Here is a 19072-nt window from a genome sequence, read left to right as displayed (position 1 = left end):
TCACTCTATCCTTTCAAGGAAATTAAGAATATTGTTACATCAATTAGAAGCCTTGAATGATATTATTTAATCCCACAGTATCATAGGTCATTGTCAAATTACAACAGTCTATCCACAATATGTATTTTGTGCTTAAGTATAAAGACCACTCACACAACCCTAATATCAAGCAAGCTGATTGACATTTTGGTCTAATACTATTTTGACACTCATAGGGATCAATTTAATGAATTCCTCGTACAAAATAGCATCCACTCTTTGTCTCCACACATGCTTATAGGATTCTTCATACTCACCACATGAGTAAGGCTAAATAATGATTGTATATCCGGATATTTTGATGTCTTTCCTGGGTGTCCTTAGAATTGAGATAGTTGGAAGACATCATTCATGACCAGTGATGTCTGTATAATGTGTTTGGTTCTATGGCCTTGATCAGGATTAAACAAAAGTGGACTCCTGCGATGGAAGACTGATTGCAGAATTGAAACAATATCTACAAGACATATGAGCTAGTTACCTAGGCGCGGATTGAGTTTGTGATTCTTGGATCCTCAAGTGAGGAGTGTTGAGCTGCTCAATTGACATCCTTTAGATGTATCCACATCTAAATTAGAATTTATTAAGTTAGAATTTCTCATAATTCATTAAGTTAGAATTTATTATAGTTCATTAAGTTAGAATTTGTATTTATGAACTTCATTATAAGCATTACATTTGCAGAATAATGAATAAATCATAATAATCTCAAATAAGAATGATGAAATCACATTGCTTTACCTTATGATCCTTCAATTTAACTATTATCACGTTTACCCTTTTATTCCCTTGAAATGCCATCAGGCAGCAGACAGAGGTCAAAAGAAAGGTGGATTTTAATGAACTTTAGATAATTTCAGCTTTCTGAAATTCTAATGATAGATTCAAAGTTGATGAAAGAAAACTCACGTTGCGACTGAGAGCTCTCATGGCGTTCAATGGACGCTAACAACAGACAGCATGGGAGAAATGAGCGTATGATTAGAACCCAATTACAGAGAGACTGTTATGTTTTTGTGCTTAGAACCTATGGTTCTCAATGACCTAACATTAGTGTACAGATACGTCATATCTAATCGTTTGCCCAGTTAATCCGAATTCTGAAAAAAAACCCATTTGTTCAATCAGTCCTTGTTACATCCCGGCAGTATTTTTCTCATGGAACTCTATTATTCTATCACGAACACCCGGACAGAAGGGAAAGGAAGCTCGTTCATGTTACACTTCTTATTATCCACAGCATATCCAATCACAACAAAGGGGGCATCACACATCAAATTTACCTGAAAACAATAGCACGGCCGTCGAAGACCATCACCCCCTCGCTGAATTCTTAAGCGTAGGCGACAGGGAGCAAGCCAGGAATAAAGGGCACTCCAGAGGGCTTAACCCAGCTATTCCCCTGGATGAAATTCTCCACAGTGAACTTAAGCGCGTGGCCGTAGTTCATCTTCTTCACCCCTCTCCAAGTCGCTCTCTGGGTCATCCCCGAGCCGGCCCCTCTGTTATCAAACTCGGAATAAAAGCAAGTGCTCAAGCCGAAGTCCCCCAGCCATGGCAGCCACCCCTGCGGATCAATCAGATCATCAATCTGCGACTGGAAGATCAGCGTTCTCGAGTACTCCTTCCACGGACGGCCCAGATACGATTTCAGCTTCATCCTCGCCGGGAAGTAGGCCGGATCGGCGGTGATGGTGCAGTTATGGAGAACGATAGCGGTGGGCTCGCGCTTGTCCTTTCTCCCCTGCGCTGTGACGATGTTCTGCTGGTTGTCTAGCGGCTTTCTCACTTTGAAAACGCAGTTTTGGAAGACGACAGCGGCGTTGCCGAAGACGAAGTCGATAGTGCCTGAGATGGTGCAGTCTCGGTAGAACTGCCGCTTCGTGTGGGCGTAGAGCGTGTCTTGGTAGCCGTCCATGCTGCAGTTGTAGAAGATCGCACGGTCGGATCCCACTCGCAGCGCCACCGCCTGGTGCTTCGCCGCCCCCGCCGAGTTCTCGAAGCCTATGTTCTTCGCCATGAATCCATCCCCCACCACCGCTGCATGGTTTCACGTAAGCCACCCATCGTTAATTTCTTTTTTTATCGTTTATGCCAAGCCATTAGCTATTTTGTTATGGGTTTCATTCGTTTGGTTGTTTACAGTTTGATATGGGGTAGTTAACGATGTAATTCTTTAAACTCGTTACCACATTGTTCTGAAATCTTGCGAGTTTTAACTCGTTATGAAATGTAATTTTTTTAATCAGTAGATTAATTGAATACCCACCTATCGATGCGTGGCCTAATAGTTGATTGAATATTTAAGGCGTTGTAACTCCTTAAATATTTTGAAGTATTATGAAAACTAGAGATTTAACTCCTTCAATATTAACAATTAGTGAAAAATATTATGCATTTTTCAAAAGAAAACCCGAAGGCGTAGTTTAAGTTGGGTGTTAACAAATTGAGCCGTAATATGTAAGACGTACAGCTATTTCAATAATTTAATTTTGAGAAACTAAATCATTAACTACTTAAAGGTTGATTATTAAATAAAAAACTATGAATTTTTTTTTAAAGAAACGCGAAGTCGTAGATGGTCTTGCACGATACTTTAGACAGTTTATACTCCTCAAGTATTTTTTAAAAAACTGAATGACATAATACTTCAAACATTCAACTCCTCGGGAAGAAATGAAATATTATAAGAAACTAGAACGACTACCTCATAAAATTCTAACTATCAAAGCAAAATATCATAAAACATTTAGAAAAAAATATTCAAAGTCATGGATAATCTTATCGATCCTGTGAACGAAGTTTAACTTAAACATTGAGTATTAACTAAAAAAACTATGATATTTTTAAAAGAAACGCGAAGAAGAAATCCTCAAGTGACGAAGTATCATGAAAAACCTGGAACAATCAACACCTAAAATTCTAACAATCAAAGAAACATATGACGAAACATTTTTCCAAGAAAAAAAGAAACGCAGAATCATGGGAGGGATGGATAATCTCACCGAAGGTGGCGGTCTTGAAGGTGGGCGTGCCATCAACGAAGTTGAGATTCCCGGTAATCCTCGTCCTCTTCGCTCCGTCTCCGATCAACACCACGTTCGTCAAGCTCCTCCCCACCTGCACAGTTTCCTTGTACACCCCGGCCTTCACGTAAATCACCGTAGCGTTATCGCTCTTCTTCTTCACCTGGGCGAGCGCGTCGTTGACAGAACTCACATCCCCCGTCCCGTCCTTAGCCACGACGATATCCGCCACTATCTCCGGCTCCGCGGCTTCCAATAACCTTCTCATTCCGCCATCGACCCACCCCGGCAGCCCTTCCTCCTCCGCCGAGAGAAGAAGCTTTCTAGAGAAGAAGGGCAGCTTGAAAGAAGCGAGAACGGACGACACATCGTTAACGATAGCGAGCGTGTTCTGCGTCAGCGCCATGGACGCGTTCATGGCTCTTCTCATGCCATCCCCGGCGTCCCCCGTCGTGTTCTCGAACCCGTCCAAGCACGTCTCCTCGTAGGTGATGGCCGCGCTGAGCCAGATCTTGATGTCCTCCACGGCGCGGTTGAGGTTTGCCAGGTCGATGGAGCCGAGCTGAGCCACCGAGCTTCGGAGATCGTCAATGGCGTAGTCCAGAAGCTCCTCGCAGTTGTCCAGCGCGTGCTTCGTTCTCGGGTCCTTAGCCGCGGATTTGAGCAGCGAGGACTGGTTGAAGACGCCGCGGAGGTGGTCGACGGCGACGGAGAAGGTCAGCTTGACGAGCTCCGCCGGGTCGGTGACGTTCGAGCCCGCGGCTTGGGTTAGCGTTTCTACGCAGGTTTGCTTGTAGTCGGTGGGCTGGCAGATGGACTGGATGGCTTTCACGGTCTGAGAGATTTGCCCGTCGGAGTTCGCTGGCGGGGCTGGGGCGTTGCCGTGGTGGCCGATGGAGACGGCGACGGCGACCACCATCGCCACTAACACGACCGCGGAGACGGCGATCACCGCCACTCTCTTCTTCGCCTTTGACGCGTCCGTGTACTGCTCCCCCATGACTTGCCCGTACCCTCTTGAGGACATCTACCGCTCTCTCTGAACGAGCCCTCCCCGTTCTCTCTTTGCGCTAGGGGAGAACTCCTCCTTTCCCTCTCTCCCCCACTTTAAATAGCCATGAACGAGAGAGAGAGAGAGAGAGAGAGAGAGAGAGAGAGAGGGAGAGAGAGAGGGAGTTGGGTTCTCGGAGAGAGGAGGAAGAAGGATAACAGGGGAGCGTGTGCTATTTGTGGGAGATTGTTGGGTTTTCGGGTGCTCTATTTTTAGGTCCGGCGATGGTCGATGAACTGCACATGTTGGAAGAAAACGGACCAGATTATGTTTAGTAGACTGCCCAAAAGAATGAATGGGCACAACGTGACGTAAAGTTTTGCATTCAATCATCGAAAGTATTGTTGTAGTATTGTGAATAAACGATACCCATCAGCGTTATCACAGATATAACTATCGCTTCTCAAGTATTTGGATATCCCATCGAAAAACGGACTTTGCTTGGGGACAGTAATAAATGTAGCTCTGCGGAGATACTGGAATTCGTGTCGTTCATATTGGTCCATATTTCTGTCATTATGACATTTGTTTGAGGCGGTAGAAGAGACACTTCTCAGTGAGGGTTATCAAGCCATGAACGTATCGTTGCCCGCCGGTGAATGTTGGAAGAAAACGGACCAGATTATGTTTAGTAGACCGGCCAAAAGAATGAATGGGCGCGACGAATGTCTAAACACAGAGTGACGTGAAGTTTTACGTTCAATCATCGAAAGTATTGTTGTAGTATTGTGAATAAACGATACCCATCAACGTTATCATAGATTATAACTATTGCTTCTCAGGTATTTGGATATCCCATTGAAGAACGGGCTTTGCTAGGAGACAGAAAGAATTGTAGCTCTGCGGAGATACTGGAATTCCTTTCGTTCATATTGATCCATGTTTCTGTCATTATGACATTTGTTTGAGGCGGAAGAACAGACACTTCTCAGTGAGGGTTATCTATTCATAGTTGTTTGAGAGCATCTATTCGAGACATCGGATAATGGGTTACATCTACTGCAGGATGATTAAATTTTAAGCATTATTATGGGGGTGCCTAAACAAGTTTGCTCTTTTCGTTTACTTTAAACTATAACGGCATATTAGAGGTGAAAGGATATCCCTTTTTGCTGCACCTGAAAAGATTATTCTGCGTTACGTATTATAATAAATGAATGGTTACATCTGAAGTTTACAGTCATAACCCTTTTTCGGACCGAAAATATTTTCCCGTATAGGTAAACTGTCTTTTTTGGAAAATAATAAATTATAGATACAAATCATTTATAATAAATTAAATTAATTAGAGCTTAATATAATGAACTATCCAATGCCCTTCAGCATCTTCATGTTTCATCAGAATGTTAGCTTGGTGCTTGTGACAATGCCACTCTCAGAAACACATATTTTGGATATCTTGGATAAGGATATAATCCCATGCTATCCCACTACCTCGGCATAACAATTTTTTGTTGAAACAATAAGAGTAAAAGTATTGTCTATATTACGGACGTGAGAAACTTTTGTGTGCATTTCGTTTGGATATTTTGTCGATCAAATAACAACAATTTTTAGGGCTCTTAAAGCTCAAAGAACCTCACGTCCTGGATGATATAATCATTATCACATGAAATCACAAAGTTATTCATCCAGCTACATATGTAGAAATGATGATCCTGGTTCACCTCATTCCCGCGAAGGATTAATGGCATTATAAGTACTAATGTCATAAATCTTGATATTCTCTAATTCTATTTTCAAAAAAACGAAAATATTTTGAGCCAACAACAGAAACAAAGACACATCTACTGTAATCAATTAAATACTTAAAGAATACTATGCATTCTTGTAGAAGTTTCCAAATTCATGTATGAAATCCATAGAAACATAATTTTTTTATTACAAGATATGTAACATAATAAAAAGATAATTCAAATTTATGAATATGAATAATAATAATAATATGAAATATTGGTATAGCAGTATGCAGAGTAGATTCGTGTATTGAATCCTCAAAATTTTGGCTCTAAAATTCACTCATATAAACAAATTCTAAAAATGCCATAATTACATGCGTTTCAATCCTGATAATTTTGTGAGGGCAACTACCATTTCTCTAGGCAGTAATGGCAAAGTTATGAAAACGGGACATTCTAACAGATAATGGTATTTTATTTATTCATTTATTACGTTTTTATTAATATAATTTGGGTTTTGTAGTCTAAAATAAGCATGTAATTTTATTTATGTTATCAAAAATTTTATTTTAAATCTGTAATTTTTTTTAAATCTGTAATTTTTTTAAAAATCCAATTTTTTCATATAATGAGTGTGAAATAATCTTCGAAGAAATTTCAGTTATTTAAAATATAATATGAACTTTTTCATTACTTTACATTCATACTTAATATACATTCTTCTGTTAATTTATAGAGATTTTCAGATTATCTATTATAGACCTACTATACTATCTGTTCAATCATCATCACAAAGGAATGAAAGCTTTTGATGAATTAATGAGAACATGCTAGAACATGAAATCACCATTGCAGGATGAAAAATCATAAAGATAAAATAAGCATGTCAAACCATCTGTTTCAAATCTAATATCAGTAATAGCTAAGCACTCGGAAGATCATAATTCAGGATCGAACATAGGAGAAACATATTGTCACTTGGAAGATGAATAGACATGTTGCTCTTGGTAATTAAAATAGATGTAAATAAATATGAGGGTTAAATTCAAGGTAAACTATGTGTTAAACAGATTCATTTCAGAGTATGTTAACTAATTGTCTGGGACGTGGACGATGGACAAAATGGGACGAAGATCGTCCTGTTCGACGTCCGGCTATTTCAACTTCGTCCAAACCATCCTGTCCAGGGATTCGTCCATTGAAGAAAAAAAAATTTTGTGTCCCAACTTTGCCAGTTTCATCCAGTTCGGAAAAAACCGTCCCCTCCCTTGTCCCGGACAAAAAAAAATCACGTTTACAATTTTTAATATAATTTTGAAGCTATTCGCACTACCCTAAACGCATGCACCTATCTGGCTATCTGGCCCTCCCCCTCCTGTGCACCGTCACCGGCTCTATTTCTGTGACACCTCTCCCATCCTCATTGTCAGCGTTCGCTTCCACGACGTCCACCGCTCCCATCCTCATCGTCAGAGTTTGCTTCCCTGCCGGACAGCTTGAAGACGGTCGAGGTAAGTATGATGGATGAAATGAGATTTGCGAAAGCAGAATTATATTATCTGGTAATTTCTTTGTTTTCTCAGTAGAACGAATTATATTATCAGTATCATTCTAGTCTGATTATGTTATCAAATGTCTCTAAAATCGTATCGGATTTAGTATTTTTTAACTTTTTATTATATTTATCCTTTCATGATATTTCTATAATATTTTGTTTCACATATGTCGGCATGTTTTCACATACTATCTTAAGAATATCTCCCAGCTGACTCTTCTTTCTATTATACTATATATATTAATCTCTTAAAATAAGCTACAATTTCCCAGGCTAATCTCTATATCCGTTGTGCTTTATTTTTTAGTCTTCTTAACTTTGGCGTACTGTAATATGTATCCTGTTTACGCTCTATAAAAAAAAACCTTCTTCAATCATATTTTAATATGTTATCATTTGGTATTACCTGAATTAATAAAACCCCTTACTACTAATTTAAAATAAATAATATTTAAAAATATACTATAACTTTATGGTTGTAAAATATATTATTTTCTTATCTTGTTTTGCACACGAAATTTGCAATTAGATGATCAGTATTGGGACAATTTTTTTAATTAAGTATTTATAGTATGTAGACAGCTACATAGTTATTTTGTACAATTAGTTAGCTCAATATATTTTTGTCGCAATGCACTAACTTACTTGGCTGGTAAAGAAGTTTTGTTTTACATGATTGTACTTGTAACTAGCCAATCGTGGTTAGTAAATAAATGTGTTTTAACTCGAATGAAATATGGAGGAAAGTATTAGTTTCCATCCATGACTCATGAACACTACCTACTAGAATCATATTTATATAATTAGATTATTACAAAATATGTAAGAAAACTTTTGCACTATTTCCTAATTATTTACTTCCCATGGCTGAGATGATGTTAATGGTTTGTCATATTCTTTTATGTTCGTAAAATCTTCGTGTTACACACATAAACACTCTATATTTTAACTTTTCTGCGATTGATTCTGACCTTCATGAGATCGGATTTAACATTTTTTAAAGGAATTCTTTCTGTCCTCCCACATTTATCTCATATTTCCTCTAAATAGAGTATGGCCTCATCGCACACACTTCATTGATGCAAATTTGATATTTTGCACTAACATTAGAATTATGCATAGCTATATTTTTTCCTTCCCTAACCTCATTTTTTAGATTTTAGAGAATTCTGAGCGTCATCAGTGAGCACATCAGTTACACCACCACTGAGCAGGTCAAAATATCACTCTAGCGTAGGCACCTGATCTCGTGCATTTTCGTTGCCGACCCAGAAAAGATACACTGCATTGATTCCATGTATCTCAATTTTTTGTATGTATTAGGTGATTAATGTGTAAGAGTTAGCCGGGCTTATTTTGGATCCGTCGATCTATAGATAGTTCAATCGGTCAAAAATTGTTGCTCGATTATCAACGGTGATCACTAAATGGGATTGAGAATACAAAAAAGAAGAAATGGGTTCTTTCCACACATATGCCTTGCCATATGGCACTACTGTAATGGATCCATCAGGCCATTCTACTCAATGGACTTGGATCCGATCAGTCCATTGAGTAGACCCGATTAATGGATGGTTTGGTCCGATTGATTTAATATTCTTTCACATGGATAATTGAAATACAAAATTCATTAATTTATATGTTTGTGATCATTAATTTTATGAACTTAGAGTTTCGAATTCAATCATTTAAATCTACAGCATTTTTTTATTTTAATGTGCTTCTAGTATTGCATCTTATTATGCTTCACACGCACTGTACGAATGAATGAATGTTTTAAATTAATCTGGCAGAATAATAGAGTCCACATCTGCTACCACTCCAAAATCAACCGCTATGGCTACGTTGTCCGTGTCTGCTGAGTACCTCAGAATAGAGGTTGATGACAACGTCTCATCTCAAAGCATAAGATCCAATCAGTATAAATTCTTTAGAGTCAAGTGGATTTCTCACATCTTCTTGGAGTTTTATTTGATAGACAGGACTTAGGCAAATATAATGGTGAATTTAAGATACAAATGGGAGGAAATTAGAAATCAAATGGATAATGAGAGGAGGCCCAATACACAAGAAGCCCATTCAAACCTCCTTAAAGACTGAGTCAACTAAAGGCAAGAATTGTGGAACTAACACATAATTTGAATTTGAATGGTCTATTTTGAAATCTGAGAAGGAGAGCACATGGGTCCAGGCTGGAAATTGAGAAATCTTAGCCCTCCAATCCCTTGGAATTGAATCCAATGGCTCAAAGAGTTAGGTCACTTCTATTTATTATCTTCTCCCCTCTCTTTGTATCTCATCTTGAATTTCTGCTCCCAACTTGTTATTGGAGGCCTAGTGCATCAGATTTATTTGATACATTCTTGTTCTACAAGAGTGTGGGAGAGAGAGTTCAAGGGTGATCAAGATTCTTGGAGAAAGAGCACCATTTAGCCCTTGGGGAAGTGACAACAAGATTCGTGTGATCTCTTGAATGTTTGATTTGAATTTTCTCACCATTTTTTCTAGGTAAATATTCCATAAGATAGTCTAGACTTCAAGCTTTCCAACGCATAAAACGGCCCTTGGGGAAATGCGGCCTAAGGTTCTATTTATATTTAAAGTTTTTCTTGCCCTAGAAAACTTCTTAAAAACCAAAATAAATTATTAGAAGTTATAATAAACAATATAAATACTTATTTTATTTATTTAAAATAGTTTTGAATAATTTTCTATCCTTTAGTTGGTTTTCTCTTTACGAAATTATTAAATCCAAAAAATATGTAAAATCACCAAAGAAATTTATTTCATATATGTGAATTACAATTTACTATGTCATTACCTGCTCCTTGAGGATTCGACCATTACCATATTCTAAGTAAGGAAAACTTTGTAAATATTGTTGCATATTCAGAGCCTTAAATGACTTATTTAACCCAAATTCTGGTTTATCAACGATCTTCCTTGGCGACTTGTGAATCAGAAGTCATTCCGGAGAGGTTCCTGGTCTGGATGCAATCAAAGCGACAACGGAAAGGATGTATAGAGATGTGCAAGAAAAATTTGTGGAAATGTTTGCTGACGTCCACAGTGTCTCTCTTACCGTAGATGCTTGGACATCCCAAAATAACATCACCATTTTAGGTGTCCCTGCGCACTAGATTGGCACCGACTGGAGGCTTTGTGAGCTACTTCTTGGTCTCCGACAGATCACGAGATCCCATAGCGGCACCAACTTGGTGAGGATCATCATGGAAGTTGAATATAAATATGGAATTGAGTCAAAGCTCTATGCCATCACTACAGAAAATGCGTCTAACAACAAAATGATGCTGGCCACCATTGTGGATTCACTGAAGATTGTAAACCCTCAATTCACTATGGAACAACACATACCATGCGTTGCCCACATCCTCAACCTCATAGTCCAGGCCAGACTCAAGATTATTCATAATCCAGACGCACCATGGAGTAGTACGCTATGCGTATGAAATTTTTGTCCAGACACAATTCTAGACACGGATGACCCATTCGATTCACAGGTCGACGACAGTACAGCGGTGAAACTTGCACCTTTGGGATTATTTAATTCATGTGTGAGAGCCATCGTTAATGCCATTCTGGGTTCCACGCAACGAATGGAGAAATATGCCGATCTCTCCAAAATGTTTGAGCTCCCAAATTTGAATAAGAAAAAGGTTGACTGCCCAACGTGCTGGAACTCCACTTTTATTATGTTAGAGTGTGCTCTTTCCAAGAGAGAGGTACTCGAAAATATGGATATAAGTTTCCTTATGATGTCAAATAAGGACTACGACATTTTTCAGTTTATGCGTCTGAGTAATCGTCAGCAACCATGCTTCGCGCCCAGACAAGAGTTGGATAAGTATCTCAACATCCCATGCAGTAGCGAGGAGGATACTATGTTGAGCTGGTGGAAGGAGGTCGACGCGCAATACTTTCCAAACTTGACAAAAATTGTGCTCTAGTTTCTTGCCGTAAGCCCGACCAGTGCACCAATGGAGCGACCTTTCTCAGTTGGCCGAGGCATCACCACATACTGAAGATCACACCTATATGAAGGAGTGTTGAGATGTTGATGATGTTATGTGCATGGTTCCGTCGTGTAGACCAATACTCCTCAGACTCCAATGATGACGATGATGACAGCTTCCATGCTGGTACATTATGTTCAAACGCTTTCTCCCTTGTGCGCAATCATGCTTCTTTCTCTTAATTCTCTCTATTTCATGTAACAGAATAACGGTGGGAACAATAGGAAGGTAGTCTATGGGATTCTGTTGCTGCTTCATTCTAACATTTGGTGTAAGTCGGGACAGTTTACTATGTTTATCATTATATGCTTTGTTAAAAATAGCACGGCGGTGGCAATAGAATAAACAAATTTAAATTTAACTTTTATTTTCGATATGCTTTATCTTTATCATACTATTTGGCGTAAGTTGTAAAACCTTTTACTATCATTGTTGAAATAGCCCTATCTCTAGTTTCTTCATTGTCCTGCAGCAAACCATGTTGCTAATGAGTTTTTTTCAAAAGAAACACATTTATAACGTTACACTGCTTTCTCGTATCCATAATTTCAAGGGGAATCTGCTGATTGCTGTCATTGAGATTTCAGTTATGATATTTCTGGTTTCACTTCAATTGTTACCCTAATGTTGGATCCCCTCTAAAATCTGTTTAATACCTTTTACAACTTTGGAAAATTTTATCACCACTCAGTTAGACGAGAAGATATATATTTTCGACATGAAGACAACAAACAGGGATTCCAAAGCCAGGTTCACATCAACTCTTGAAAATGGGTTCCCCCTTAATTGAACTCTTTTGGATAGTTTTTCATAAAAATCCTAATAAATACCTCATCTGTTATTATTTTGTAGTTTTATTACTGTTTAATGAGACTAATCGATTTATACACTGATTTTCTTTCAATGAAAAAAAATTTCCGATTTAATTTTCTGCAGTTATGTTGTTCTTCAGGTGTCGTTATGGACTGCCTAAAACTGTGAGAGATGACAAGGCCATTTCAACACTGCCATTCCACGCCATAGTGAAGATGATTTTATGCGAGTTGGATAGACGACTGAGTCAACTCTATTCTACATTTTATCTTGGATTCTAAATGAACGTTGCCTATGTCTCGTTCTTCTTTGACGTGGTGGATAAACAATTGATTTAGCCCCTGACGTACCGTAAATTATGCATGCAAATCAACATTTTTTAAGGGTTTATGAAGTCATATAATGAAATGAAGATGCATTTTTTATGTTAAATTCCATTTTTATACAATTATTCAATCATTATGTAAAATGTCCTATTTTTAATGAGTTTTTGAATTGTTAAAAAAAAATTATCAAATTCTTTGATTAAGTAGAAATAAAATGAAAATAATAATAATAATATATAAAATAAATAAAAAATGGGCTCCCAAGGAGCCGCCAAGGTACGTAGCCACGGCCGCACTGCAGGCGCCACCCGCAGCCACAGACAAGGCCGCATCCAAAAGCAGCACCCGCAAGAGCAGCCATTACCAGCTCCGCAAAGTGGCACAAGGTAACAAAATCCCGTGCCCAGGTAAATCCGTGTCTATTTCAATTCACTTCCATATTTGTTTCGAAATTTATATACCGCTTCTAATTTCTAAAAAAGTCACTATGGGGGTTGATTGGAATATATTTTCTATAAAACTACGGGACAGGCCGGATAAATAAAAAAACACATGAGCCCGCAGGCCACCAGTTACACAGAACTATGTGTAAGAAAGCCTCATGGGCCTCGCACAGCCCGAGCCCGAGCCCGAGACGAGATGGGCTCTTCTTAAAATCCAGGTTTTCATATTGACCATTGATCTTTATTAAGAAGATCGAACAGTCAAGATCACTTTCGATTTATTTTAATAGTTTCCCTTCATTTTCAGGCAACAACTCAGTGTGAAACGCCAATGTGGACAAATCAAATGCCGACACGTGGACGGCTGGGGCTGACGAGGACCCGGCTGATTAGGAGAGGACCATCAAACTTAAAGGGGGTCTACGGCTATGATTTAATTATAGCCGTTGAATCCTCAACGCTTAATCTAATGGTCCAAGGGCATCGTCGACCTTTTCCCCCTTCCGCTACTGTCTTTCTCACTAGAGCCGTTATTCCGATGACGAGAAGGCAGATTTCCACTGAATCGTCACTAGAGACGGAGGCGGGAATGTCCCATATCAGTCAGGAAGGTTATTGGACCATTCCTGACCTATAAAATTCTCTCAAAATCACCTGAAAAACCATCTTTCGTCGCCAAACTCAAACACCCTTTTGACATAAAATTACAGAGGGGAAGATCCTCCTTTTTCATTTTCTTCCGAATCTCTCGGTCGATGGCAGTAGCAGTGCTGCGACCTGATGGGAGAACTTGAAGAGAGTGATAGAAGAAGAGAGAATTAAGACCATTTACCGGGAGGGAATACTTCGACCAAGAATGGAGTCTGAAGCCAACGGCGACTCTGAGATCACAAGGAATTCCTGATCCTCCATCTTCTTCTCGTCTCTCTTGGGTCTCTCAGTCAACGGCGGTGACAGAGCCGTGACCTGAAGGGAGATTGAAGAGGGAGAAGAGTGGAAGAAGGAGACACTCAAGACTACTTAAAGGACTACACCACTGGAGACGAGTTAGAAGCCATCGGCGACCCCAAGCTGCTGCAGAATCCGGTAAGTAATTTAATTTTATAGTTATTACTATTACTAGAACATTAATCAAGGATTGAGGAATCATCCTCAATCCATCTCCTCCAAATTGAAATAAGTCGATTTCAAGCAAACTATCAAAAATCAAAAACAATTCCCATTAAGGCATTTCTACAAACACCTTTCATGCAAATTCTTCAAACGATCATTAAAAATCATTTAAATATTTTTAAACCAATTAAAAAACTATAAAAATACAATTAAATCTTGGAAGATATACTTCCTATTTTATATACATCTTAGATAAAATACCTTAAAAAATCACTCTCGTTCCTTATAAATATCCATATAAATCCAATTTCTTCTCTTAGGCATTTTATCAAACACTTTGTTTTTAATATTTGACCCTGCATCTTCTTCTATAAATCGACCTCTAAAAATTCCAAAAAAAATTCTTACAATCACTAATCGACTTCCACAACCTATATATAGAATTTGAAGTCTAAATAAAATATATAGCGGCAATCATCTATACAAAAACCTAGATTAACTTAATAATATTCATCATTCATTTAATTACCTATTAGTATTATCCTATTAGATACTTCCTCCCTATTCTCCCAACTCACAGTTAACTTCAACTCTAAGAGCCAATCCTTGTGGATACAACCTTACTCAACACTATACAATTCTGAGTAAGTTTACGAATTAAAAATTTTATTTGATTGAAGCAAAAATAATAACAATGACACAAAATTAACACCCTATTTTTGCTTCGTCAGCCCCCACAAAAAGTATCATTTTTATCCCTGTGTACATGCACTTTCATTTTAAGTCCTATGGACATTTGAAAGGATATGTGAAAGAAATGTCCACAATTTCCCATTACAAAATATTTAACCATTTAAATTTTAGATAGAGAGAAAAATAGATATATATAGATATAGAGAAAAATAGATTTACAGGGAGAGAACAATACAGAGACAGTCACGGACAATAAGAGATTGGAAAAAAAGACAGAGTGAGATAGAGAGGAACTCAGCTCTCCTTGGCATGAAGCAATTTAGAAAACTGAAAGGTTTAACTCAGATTTTCTGAAATGTTATTGATTTTTTTCTGAAATTTAATCGACGAACAAATGAGTTTTAAAATTCTGATTTTCCCTTAATTATTTGTTAAATTATGAATTTTATGGAATTTATTTAAGCTTCGAATAACTCTATTCGAATGTTAATGGCTTGCGTAAAAATTAATTTTACTGTTTATTAATGTGGGGATTAATTAGTGAATTTTCTACATTTCTCTGGAAATTTATTGAACTTTTTGAGAATTTAATCTGAGAATAAATGAATTTTAAAATTCTGATTTTACCCTAATTATCTGTTAAAATATTCATTTCACGCATTTTATTTAAGCTTGGAATTACTATAATAACATGAAAATGGCATGTCTAAATATTAATTCTATTGTTAATTAATGTGGGGATTAATTAATGAATTTTCTATATTTCTTTGGAAATTTATTGATTTTTTTGGGAATTTAATCGAGGAATAAATGAATTTTAAAGTTATGATTTTACCCTAATTGTTAAAATATTCATTTTATGCAATTTATTAAAGCTTGTAATTACTATAATAAAATGATAATGGCATGTCTAAAGATAAATTTATTGTTAATTAATATGGGGATTAAATAATGAATTTTGAACATTTTTCTGGAAATTTATTGAATTTTTTGGAATTTAATCGACAAAAAATTGAATATTTAAACCGCAAAAGGATACAAGTATAAGAGTTTAAAGTAATTTTGAAAGTCGAAGGACTCTTTTTCAAATTTCATTGCAAATATGCCCTTAAAACAGCTCTCGGTCGTGTGTTGCAGGCGTAAATGTCCAATAAAAATATTTCTGAGGTCTGATTGAACTAATATGGATTTTCTGTTTTTTAGGGAAATATGTATGAGAGAGAAAGCAGAGGGAGATGTGTACAATTACTTTTGAGAGGCATCAGTTTGTGCGCGTGAAAAAAAGCAAGGACTTTGATGCAAAATGTCAAGGAATTAATATAGTGATGCCACGTGGCAAGATTTCAACAGTTGGAAGCAAATCCGATGGATTTCCATCCATCCCTTACCATCCATCTTCCGAGACCTCCAGATGGGATAATTTTTTCGTCCGACGAAGGAAAACCGTCCCTTATGTTCGTCCCCAAATGAATGTCCATCCCGGTTTTTGTCCAATCTTGCGGACGGGACTACTTTTTTTGTCTTGGGATGAAAAAACCGTCCCGTCCACGTCCCTGCACTATAATTGAACTTTTAAAAATGCACTAATGGCTTTAAACTGGATGGTAAATAAATAGACTGATTACATGAAATGGAACAATCATTCTTACATTTTGTGTAAAAAGTATAAAATGCATTCCATTCATTGAAATTTGATGAATTATTTTGAAAGTCTTTATCAACTTATTAATGGAAATATTCATCAACACAATGAATCATCAGATCCTCTTAGAACATTTGAGCATTCAACTCATGAGTATTTAAGGTGTCTTGGATAATTTAACTAATAAGGAAATCCATCTGCATAGTATGATTGTTATCATTTAGTGAGATTTAATAACCTCCCTTATTCTGGCCATTTTCCATCAGTTGGGAAAACAAATTTTCTCTCTTTTGTTTTTAATTTCAGTTACGCAAACATCAGATCTTCAAATATCACTCAAGAATAAAGTGATAATAAGCTTGAAGGTAATTTTATTAGAGCTGATGTTCAACTCATCAATTATATTCTTATTCCATTGAGTTTAAATAATGAGATGTAACTATAATCAAATAACAAATTGGAATTTATACTAAATATTTTATGTTCCTGAGCCATCCTTTTCCAGCCTAATGTATAAATACTTAAGATAAATTCTGTTTTATTATTAGACTATTATCGTATCATCTCAGTATCCGTACCCAATGAAATAAGAGGAGAATCAAAGAGTTGAACATCAGCTCTAATAAAATTAAATTCAAGATTTTTTATTATTCGTGAGTGATATTTTAAGATCTAGTGTTTGTGTTCCTGAATAAGTTTTCCAATTAAAATCTGTGAACATGCTTCAAAAATAAGAGATACTTCTTAATGCTCCAACAAATCATGTCAAGCTGGATCTAATGAAGCAATTTGATTGGGATTTAACTAAATAAATAATTAAAAGGGATATAATCCATGACTAAGTGAAAGATGTTGTAAGGGGTCTCACATAATCTCATGAAGACCATGCTATTATTATAAGAAGGAAAAGTTTTACCAATGTAACAATTCTTTATTTTTTCTCTCTTGATTTCGTTGTCTATCCGTTTATTCGATGTTTTATTTAATATCAATATAGATTATTGGTTCAAATAGCTGGTGTAAAACATCTTAAATTGTATCATCCAACGTCCCAACTTCAACAGATGCATGCATTATTTATCCAATATTGAAAGTAGACTCCAAAACATAACATATAAAAGGGTATGTGATTATTATAATATATAAAAATATTATTTATATAATGAATATTTATTTCTATTTTCTCTCCATTATGTTATATATCCCTTTTCATAGTTGATATGTTACAGCAGTAAAGAGTGTTGGCTTAGGTGAGCTGTGTCAGAGTATTGATTTCTGTAGTTCATTGGAAGCATGGCATATTCATTGTCAAGTTGAACCATCTTTTCAAGGAATAATACAAATTATTACCGCTGTAAATGAATTCTTAGTAGTCAAATTGGAAGTATTTTATGCAAAGGATTTTATGCTTACTTATTTAAGAGAAATCTCTTACCAGAAAAATTGGGATTGTATTTTCTCAACTCTTCTTTTGAGTTTTTTCTCTTCCTAGTTTGTCTCTTTTATTTGGGTTTTAATTTTTAATTTTCTCTTTTGATAAATTTTACTTAGATTTCATATCCTATAAATCATTAGGTTTGAATTTATTTTAAAGCCTATTTCTTATTTCTAGGTGCATAATACATTCTTATTTACTTATGAGGACGGGGGTCGAGTTACCTGCTAAGTAGAACACATGCTGGATTGCTCCACTAGTAGGATTCCCAGATTTTTATGATTAGTTGGGCATAAAGATGTTCACCTAACACTACACTCCACTTGTGACTTTTGACTTGATTGACACGATCAATAAAGGATGGCTCAGCTGGTAGATTTGCACTAGTGAGGTGACCTTTATGATCAAAAACTCGTTGGATTTCTGACAACATCCCTTCAAACTACAGGGATTGACTTAGAAGTGATATGAAAAAATATCTTGCTACTTATTAAAACCATTTAAGATTACTACTTTTGGCTAATACAAGGGTAATATTTTCATGTTGCAAGTTTTGTTTAAAGACAAGCCCTAGTTTCCCTATTCCTATAGTTTCTCCTTTTTCTTTAGTCCATGGGTAGAAACCTGGTTGAAATCCCATGTTTCTTTGTCCAGTCTTTCTACACGGTATATGTGCCCACGTAAAAAGCAAATAGGTTATTTACTAGAACCCACCAAAAGGGAAATAGATGATAATAGGGAATAATAAGAGGGTTTAAAGTTTAATTAAATGTTTAAATATGATATAATGGAGAATTAATGACTTAGTAGAAAAAGATGCAGATTGATTATAATTTTTAATAAGTATTTTCTTGGATTTTTTAATGTAAAATAAAAGACAAATAAGAGAAAATCAAAATAAATTCAAATGAACCATAATTGTTTGATGAAATGTGTCAAGTAGGTTGTTCTAACAATTTAGATATGAAATCCAATTATGTCATCAATTTGATCTCAATCTAAGCATCAAAGTATATGATAATGCAAATTTGAACCAGTGTAGTTCAGGAATCCCACTGGAATGACCCTGATTTGAATGAGCTGAGGATGGAGGCATCATTCCCCTTTCCCTGACTTCGTGGCGAGTCCTATTCCTCTTCCTCCATGCTGACACAATTTTCCACCCGTCCTGGGGCTCTGTCAGCACCTTCCTGAGCTTGCCAAGTTGTTGGAGAGCTGTCACA

General features: G+C 36.6%; 1 protein-coding gene across 1 annotated transcript; it reads right to left on the bottom strand.

The window, feature by feature from the left end:
• Positions 1–1159: 1159 nt before the first annotated feature.
• Positions 1160–4092, bottom strand: LOC144715905 (putative pectinesterase/pectinesterase inhibitor 21). Its single transcript, XM_078590906.1, has 2 exons — positions 3045–4092; positions 1160–2079 (listed from the first exon to the last, which is right to left on the bottom strand). Exons 1-2 carry the CDS (start codon positions 4090–4092, stop codon positions 1373–1375), a joined length of 1755 nt encoding a protein of 584 aa, XP_078447032.1. The 3' UTR covers positions 1160–1372.
• Positions 4093–19072: the final 14980 nt, after the last annotated feature.

The sequence above is a fragment of the Wolffia australiana genome, chromosome 19 (assembly GCF_029677425.1).
Source record: "Wolffia australiana isolate 7733 chromosome 19, ASM2967742v1".
Taxonomy (NCBI): Eukaryota; Viridiplantae; Streptophyta; class Magnoliopsida; order Alismatales; family Araceae; genus Wolffia; species Wolffia australiana.
This window is presented reverse-complemented; position numbering and strand designations above follow the sequence as displayed.

Coding starts and splice junctions, on each gene's coding strand:
- LOC144715905 (XM_078590906.1), bottom strand. CDS start 4,092: ATGTCCTCAAGAGGGTACGGGCAAGTCATGGGGGAGCAGTACACGGAC. Junction 2,080..3,044: donor CTTCAAGACCGCCACCTTCG/GTGAGATTATCC, acceptor GAAACCATGCAG/CGGTGGTGGGGGATGGATTC.